The 8,748-nt window shown below is 35.7% G+C and overlaps 1 protein-coding gene and 1 pseudogene across 1 annotated transcript; one reads left to right on the top strand and one right to left on the bottom strand.

The window, feature by feature from the left end:
- The first annotated feature begins 3,375 nt into the window (after positions 1 to 3,375).
- LOC118909881 (sodium/potassium-transporting ATPase subunit beta-3-like) lies at positions 3,376 to 4,273 on the top strand (annotated as a pseudogene).
- Positions 4,274 to 5,365: 1,092 nt separating this feature from the next.
- LOC118909882 (olfactory receptor 4K15-like) lies at positions 5,366 to 6,364 on the bottom strand. The gene has a single exon (XM_036880656.2). It carries the CDS (start codon positions 6,353 to 6,355, stop codon positions 5,366 to 5,368), a length of 990 nt encoding a protein of 329 aa, XP_036736551.2. The 5' UTR covers positions 6,356 to 6,364.
- Between the last annotated feature and the right edge of the window lie 2,384 nt (positions 6,365 to 8,748).

Genomic DNA, 8,748 nt, shown 5'->3' with positions numbered 1-8,748 from the left:
AGATGCACTCATCCCACCAGTTCCTGGACTTGCCATGGGAATGAGGAAGGAGGTATCTAAGCTGGCCTGTGCATACAGTAAAACAACAAATTTGACTGGATCTATACTGTTGGAACTCAGTCAAGAATTAGGAGAAGTGCAAATTGTAGCACTCCAAAATCTTACAACTACAGACTATTTACTGTTAAAAGAACATAAGGGATGTGAACATTCCCCAGGAATCGGTTGTTTTAATTTGTCTGATTTGTCTCAGACTGTTCAAGTTCAGTTGGACAATATCCACCATATCATAGATAAGTTTTCACAAATGCCTAAGGTGCCTAACTGGTTTTCTTGGTTTCACTGGAGATGGCTGGTAATTACAGGTATGCTTTGGTTATGTAACTATACTCCTATTATGTTAATGTGTGTGCGCAATTTAAGTAGTAGCTTAAAACCTATACATGCTGAAGTTACTCTACAAGAAGATATGTCAAAGAAATAATCAATCTTCCCATGTTTTCTGCCGCCTGCTACTTCTATAGCTTTTCTTCTTCCTTCCTAATTACAACCCTTAAATAGAATTCGTGCCTCATATCAAATTTACTGAGTATCATAATTCTTCCAAGTGGTAAAGATACCTCAAGACAAATGCTGGGCATAGAAGCTACAGGGCATAAATATGCAAAGAAATAAAAAGCTAACCATTTCAAACAATAAGGCTTCTCTCTCACTTACCAACTTTACATTTCCCTGTATGGCCCCGGAAGATCACTGGTTAGCCAGAGACGGGTAAGATTCCTCAAGGGAGGAACAACCTAAGACAGGCACAGTCGCAGGGGGGTCATCAGATGAGAAATTGGGGATCAACAGAGGTCAGGCTTAGAACCTCACCCCCCCTGTTCTGAGAGAAATCTTCTGCATATGTGAATGTTTTATTGCCCTTGTCTAGCTTGGATTAACACATAGTCTACAGGCACACACCTGATCATCTACATTTGCTCTCTTACAACACTAAGCTATGTTTTCTACCTTTATCTTGTATCTACCTACCACTTCAGCATTTTATTAAAAATAATAATAATAAAGAGAGAAATGTATCCACATAAAAGTCAAGTATAAAAATCAAATGAGTATTCATATTTGAACTGACTGTTTATAGTTCATAATGCATGAGCAAAACCAAAGGTTTCTGTGATGGCTGCCCTTGTACTTTTCACCATGTAAGAACTTATTCACTATGTAAGAATTTGTTCTCCATGTAAGAACTTGTTTGTTATGCCTCAGAAGATTGGAGACTGAAGAAAATTAGGCTTGGGGTGGATTAATGATTGTGCATTGAGCATTGACTCACCTATACAGAATTTTATTTTTGTTAACAACCATTTGATCAATAAATATGAGAGATGCCCTCAAACAAACAAACAAAAAAAAGTTAAACATAAACTTATAATATGATCCAGACATTCCATTTTTAGTTATTTCCCAAAAAAAAAAAAAATATATATATATATATATATATATATGCTCAGTCAAAGATTTATATACAAACAAGCAGCTATATTTGTAATAGCCAAAAATCAGGCACAATAACAGTGTCTATCAATGGGTGAATAGATGAAAGAATTCTAAATGTATTTATATCCACACAGTGGAACACTACTCAGCAGTAAAAGGAGATGAACTCTTGATAGATGTAACAATATGGAAGAAATTAAAATAATTATACTTAATAAAAGAAGCCAGACCAAGTAATAACAAGTGTACAAATAATGAGTTGGTGTAACTATGGGGGAAAAAAATCCCAGGGCAAAATACCATTGAAACTGAAATCAGTCAAAGGGAGAATTAAAGTTTAAGAAACCCATTTATTTCTGACAGTAGTCATCCCATCTCTCTCTCTCTCTCTCTCTCTCTCTCACTCTCTCTCTCTCTCTCTCTCTCTCACTCTCTCTCTCTCTCTCAAGAGAGCTCCACCCCAACCTCTCTGGTCCAGATAAGCTTTCACTCACCCATGTAATTACCTATTGATATGGAGATGGACTACTTTTCTCCACCCCTTAGAAACTCCTATTGATATGCAGATGAACTAAAGCCAGGGGACAGATTCTGGAAATATTGCAATTTTATTCACAGTTGGGGTAGGATGGGAGAAAATTTTTAAAAGCAATGGATGATTTTATTTTGATTATGGTAACAGTTTCATTGATATATACACATGTGAAAACTTACAAAAGTGTGCCCTTCAAATATGTCCTGTTTATTGTATATGTTATACCTTAATAAAGATATATATTTTTAAAAACCTACTACAAGGACTCAATATCTCCTAGGTATCTACTCAACAGAAATGAAAATTTATGTTCACACAAAAAACCTGTACATGGATGTCTATAGCAACTTTGTTCATAATCACCAAAAACCGGTAACCATCCAAATATCCTTCATCTGGTAAATGGATAATTCAACTCTGGTACTTTTGTATGATGGAATATTATTCATTGACAAAAGAAATGAAGTATTGATTCATATAACAAGATGGATAATTTTTTATTCATTTTGCTAAATGAAAGAAGCCAGACCTAAGTCACCATATACAGCATGATTCCATTTAAATGACAACCTGAAAAAGGCAGAATTACAAGTTGAAAAACAAATCGGTAGTTGCCAGGAGTTGTAGAAAGTGGGGAGCAGCTGTCTAAATAAGAGTACCACCAGGAAACTTTTAGGGTTATGGAACCCTTTTGTATGAAACTGTGCTAGCAGTCATATGACTTTATGCATTTATCAAAATCCAAGAAATGCATAGAACAAAAAATGAATTTTATTTTTGTAAAATTTTTTTTGAATCACGTAATTACAGAAAAAAGGCTTACTCTTCTTAACATATTAAAAGTGCAAACAGGCTGATTAAAACAGTACTAAGCATCTGGTAGAGAATAAAATCTTAGGATAATTCACAAAATATAAAAAATTCACTAGAAATCAAGTAAATTGAAAGTAAAACAATATTGGGTAGTACTTATTTGCTCACTAAATTAGCAGATTAAAATTTTACACTCAATGCAAAATACAATGAGGCATGTTATGGACTTATCATGCCTTTATTAAATTCATGATCATTAGGAATTTTAAATATGTGATAAAATGTTAATGATATTAACATAAGAAATACATCAGTATACTTATGAAGCTGGAGCAGCCACAGTTGACTCGCATGAGGCTACAGAGTTAGGTGTCCTTGGTCCATTTCTAGCCCTCTGCCACTGTTCCCTGATGTGTGAACTGGGTGGGGACGTGGTTAGGCACTCCTGCCACACTCATTCCTTGGCCGCCTCCACCTGAGCCAGTGTGATGCCTGCCACCAGTCATCTCATTACCTGCACATATATCTCGATGAAGACAGAGAAATCCTTCAACCAGAACCTGGCCAAGTGCAAGTTCTTCATCCGCAATATGCCCAGCAGAGTGCTCTTGGGGCGCACCGCCAAGAGCTGGGTGGAGTCCCTAAAATGCCATTTTCTCAAAATCACCTTCTCCCATGCTGGGCCATGCGTCAGTAAATGTTCTACTTGAGAGAAAAGACTATCCCATCATTGTTGTCTAACTATGGAGAAGATAATGAATAAAGGGTAGTGATGTGTGTGAGGGAGGCAGCAATAAATGCATACTGAGCTGTCACCCAGCGGGAGACAGTACTTCCTGGACTGATAGTGGAAGAGAGGGAAAGAAATTTGATCTTTCTCTTTTGCTTAGTCTTCTGCGGGTTCCTAGCTTCACTTTTCTTATTTACAAAGTGAACTATTTCAGACTGTGAACAATGAGATTCCAAAATGCTGTGACCAGCTTCCTAATCCAGGACTTACGGTTTTTCCAAAACCAGTGACTGAATTGGAATAAACATTCAGTATGTATGATTCAAGATCCTATAACAGATTCATTGAAGACCTTAATTTTCTAAAATCCTATTAGGTGAACAGAATGATCCCATCGTCTGCCCTGATGGAGTACTTTTTTAACAGAAGGGCTCCATTTATGGTGCAGGTCAGTTTCCTGCTACTTTACTTGAAGCATACAATGGTATGGATGATTCTGATTTTGGTGTTTCCAAAGGAAACATTGTTTTCTTGTGAAAATGGGCAGACTAATTGGATTAAAGCCTTAAGAAAAACCAAGGATAATATATGTTTTAAAGGAAGAACACCAGACAGCTTGAATAACTTTTCCTCATCATGGAGTTATAGACTTAAATATTCCACATTATGGCAAAAAACTGCATGTGTCATATCTATAGCAGTCATAGCTTTTCAGGTAACCTCTGATCATCATGCTAGTACCAAAAAAGAAGCAATAAAAATACGTTATAGAATCACCCAACCTAAAAATCCAAGATGATGGTAACAAGTTTTGGGGACAAGTTATATGCAAAATTGCAGTGAATGCATACCATGAGTAGGATACCTCCAGAGAGTAAATGTGTAGTCTCTCTGACATTTTTAGTATCAGCTGCACTTGACATTCTGGGGAACATTTTTGAGGAAGTTGGGGTGGTACATATCACTGGGGTAACATCATAATGTGCTTACAGATCCTAATGTTCAATGGGCTTCAAACAAACTGACCATGCATTTGCTGCCCTGTGAACCAATGTACAAACTCCCTTTAACGCTCAGTAAGCAGCTGTCTGAGGACTCAGATGATGGGAGTTTTGTTCTTTTTTGATGTGGCTCTATTGTCAAATGTCTAAAGCTTCATGTGCTGTGTTATATTAACAGTTTATAGATTTTTAAATGGCTCACAGTCATATTTTGATGCCAAGACAGCTTTAGAGATAAAATGATAAAAGAATAAATGATACCTGACCAACATCAAGTGATCTTATAAGACTGCAAAAAATGTGGTGTATGAATCCCTTTAAATTATGTACTTGAGGAGGGAAAAATAAAGAAAGGTGGATTTGAAAAGTATTACCTTGAATTTTTGTAAAATTATTTTTTGCATGCTTTATCAGTCTATGGATCTTTTTTGATGAATAGCACAAACTTTTAATGTAAAATATCTGAGAAAAAGAATACTAATGGAATTGTTTTTAGTGTTGGAACTAAATCATAGATTGTTTGAGGCATTTTAGACCATAAGAGAAACATAGCATTTTTAGATAGACACATACATGTTTATGAAACTAATTTCGTAAAAATTAAATTGTATAATAGTTTGTGAAACATCACTGACTTCAGGTAGCAAATATAAGCAAATTATAAACTATAAAACTATAGCAAATATGAGTATGGTTTAAAAATACATAATCATGTGAGGCTTATTTACTAAAAGTATTTAATGAAGAACATGCATTACATTAGTGATTTTAAATCAACAAAATAATTTTTTAAAACCATGGTGGCTGCAAGGAAAAGGCAAGTCCATGTTTCTTCATGGACTGGGGTAGCAGCCTGCAACTCACATACCATTTCTTCAGTTTATACATTGCTGATTTCACCCCTTTGTTTCTCAGTGTGTAGATAATGGGGTTCAATATTTGTGTGAAAACTGTAGAGAACACAGAAAGAATTTTGTCCACTGGGAAGTTGCTGAAAGGCCAGGCATAGATAAAGATACAGGGTCCAAAAAAAAGGGTCACCACAGTGATGTGGGCAGTCAGAGTGCTGCGGGCCTTGGCCATGCCCGCTGAGGAACGACGCCACACAGTGAGCAGGATGACCATGTAGGAGATCAGAAGGAGCAAGAATGAAGTCACCCCCATGAGACCACTATCCAAAAGCATCAACACTTCAGGGGCATAGGTATCTGTGCAGGCAAGTTTGATGACTAGGGTAAGATCACAATAATAACTGTCCACTATGTTTGGGCCACAGAAGGGCAGGTTTGCAGTGAAAGCTATCTGGCTCAGGGAGTGCACGACCCCAACAACCCAAGAGCCTACCACCAAGCCTGTGCACTTGCACAAGTTCATGATGGTTCCATAATGAAGGGGTTTGCATATGGCTACATACCTGTCATATGCCATGGCTACAAGACGCACCATCTCACCACCGGCAAAGACATGAAGCAAGAATATCTGGGCCATGCAGCCCTCAAAGTAGATGGTCTTGGGTTCATAAGGGAAATCATGGATCATCTTGGGGGTTGCATAAGTAGCTAGAAACACATCAAGAACAGAAAGGTTACTAAGCATGATGTACATGGGTGTGTGCAAGGCAGGTTCAGAAATCACGGTGAGAACAATGAGGAGATTTCCCAGAACAATGGTGATGTACAAGAAGTTAAACAACACGAAGAAGAAATGCTGGAGCTCCCAAGAACTGGAGAGTCCCAGCAGTACAAACTCAGCCACCCTGGAATAATTTCCTTCGTCCATGGTCTCAGGCTACAAGAGAAGTACCTACAAAGAGAAACATTAATAGATTGTTATCAAGAGCAAGGAAAGTAGATAACAATACTGAAGGGCTCTTCTCAATGTTATTTAAAAATGTTCTAGAGTCCTATTAGGAAATGTTTTATCTATTTTTGACAAATAGATTCTTCTCTCAGTTGTCCTTACTAATGAAGGATAGCTATGAGGTGAAAATGTCATAAATCAACAAGTCGATTTTGTATATTTGTAGGTTAAATCTGATGCTAAACAAGCAACAGATCTACATTAGGAAAACTACAATTAAGGTGAGTTACTAAGGTATCTAGATTCTTGTACTACCTTCTTTGTCCCACCTTTTTTCATTATCCACTTGGGATTATCTGCAAATAACTTCAATTCTTACGGAATTCTCAAGAGGCCACATTTACAAGGAAAAGACCTATCTTTTACCCTGAGTTTTTTACTATGATCCTCTCTGCTCTTGCCTCTGTCCTTTATTATTTAATCTCCACAACCACACTATTAAAACTGTTCAATCCACATTGCCTCTGAAAGTTGTGATAGCTGTTTTGGTTTGAAGCAAAGTCCCCAAAAGGACTTTGTATTATCTAATAATAAATAACCTGAGATGGCCAATATGTCAGTATAGAATATCAGTAGATAAGGTAATAATAGCCAGGAAATGTAAAGATCTAATTTAATTAAGGTAGTTGGAAACTAGATTATTTGAAGGTCAACTTAATATTCACTTATCAAGGCAGAAACTTTCCTAAAGAAGTAATTATAGCCAGGATATAGAATCAGTAGACTTTGACTAGGATTTCTCTGACCTAGTACAATAAGGCACACTCTTTGAAAAACATCCAGTAACACCATGGTCTCTCATTAGGCAAAATTGTGACAGTAAATAATAAGAGATGACAAAGAAATAACACTGAAGATAATACACAACTGACATAATAACCAATTTGCCGATAGGTTGTAAAATAATCCATTCTGCCTAAGTTCTCTCTGTAACTTCTTTGGAAGGATGCAGTAAAAGCTTCCAAAGATCCAGACAATGATTTGAGAAGTCCTATTAGAAAAAAAAATGTGTTTGGAAACACAAGAATCTTTTAGTTGTAAAGAAGGCAGTTTGTTTATATTTTGGGTGTTTTTTAAAGAAAGAAGGCTCTCACTTTTCATTTTCTGTGTTATAATTAGAAGTGATGTGTCACATGTAAAAAAATATTACAAAAAAGATGATGTCAATGGGCAAAATTGTTTAGTTTGAAAGCCTTACGTATTATGTATTACACTCCTTATAACAATCTCGTAAGGAAGAGATTGCTGTTCCCAGTTTTCATAAGGAAATTGAGACTCAGAAAGTTAACTAATATATTCAAAATTATGCCACCAGCAAGTAAAAAATCTAAAATTTCATCCCAGTTCTTCAAAACTCTTTCAATAACCCTTGATAATAGGGAAAATAGGGTCCGTAATGGAATCGAAAAGTTATGGTGTAAGAATATGCAACAAATAGAATTATCCAGATTGAAAAATGAGAAAAGATTAGGTAGTTAATGTAAAACCTTATTAAATATTACTAAATGTACTTCATAATAATAGTCCTTTCCAGTTAAAAAGGTAAGAGGTAATATGTATTTTTTTTCCAAAATGGTTAATGCTTTTTGCTTAAAGGGATAAATTTTAGTTTAAAATTTATTTGCCTAGAATTCTTTATTCCCTGATAGTATTTGTGAAATGAGTTGTTGCTATTTACACTTTACAAAGTTTATTTAGAAAACTTGAGGGTAAAAAAACAATCAAGTGAATGAACAATGATCTCTGTGACAAAGTAACTAATAAAATGGAAACTTCAGTTTATATCAATAATGATCACTTAGATTAAGAAGGGGCATCTTTTGTGGGAAAAACCAAACAATAAAGTATGGTTTAAGAAAACACTGGGAATAAAATGATTCTGGATTATATCTTTTTAATTTGTCAGTCATTTAGGGAATGACAACTTTTAGTGAAAGTGAATAAGAAAATTAATGGGTGTGGGAAGAGGAAAAGAGAAACGCCTGAAATTAATCACAGCAAACAACACTGTAGCCCTCTACTTAATGCCATTTTTGTCTAGGTGCTAGACTGGGCTGGGATGAGCTGCAGAAAATATAAGGCAATGTTCAGTGTGCTTTTGTAGAGTCTCCTTAGTATTTCAGAAGAAAAAACTTAGAACTAAAAAAAGTCAGCTCAAAATTTTTAAAGAGATTGATCCTTTAAACTATTTCCTATCATACCCAAAGTCAAGCTTTATGCATCAAATTAATATGAATGTAAATATTTTGTGGTTGAGGCAAATGAATTTGAACGAAACTAAGTCCAAATATCACAAGGTATTCTTCCAAATG

Source organism: Manis pentadactyla, chromosome 11 (genome assembly GCF_030020395.1).
Source record: "Manis pentadactyla isolate mManPen7 chromosome 11, mManPen7.hap1, whole genome shotgun sequence".
Lineage (NCBI taxonomy): Eukaryota > Metazoa > Chordata > Mammalia > Pholidota > Manidae > Manis > Manis pentadactyla.
Note: the sequence above shows the minus strand (reverse complement) of the source record. Positions and strands in the feature narration are given on the sequence as shown.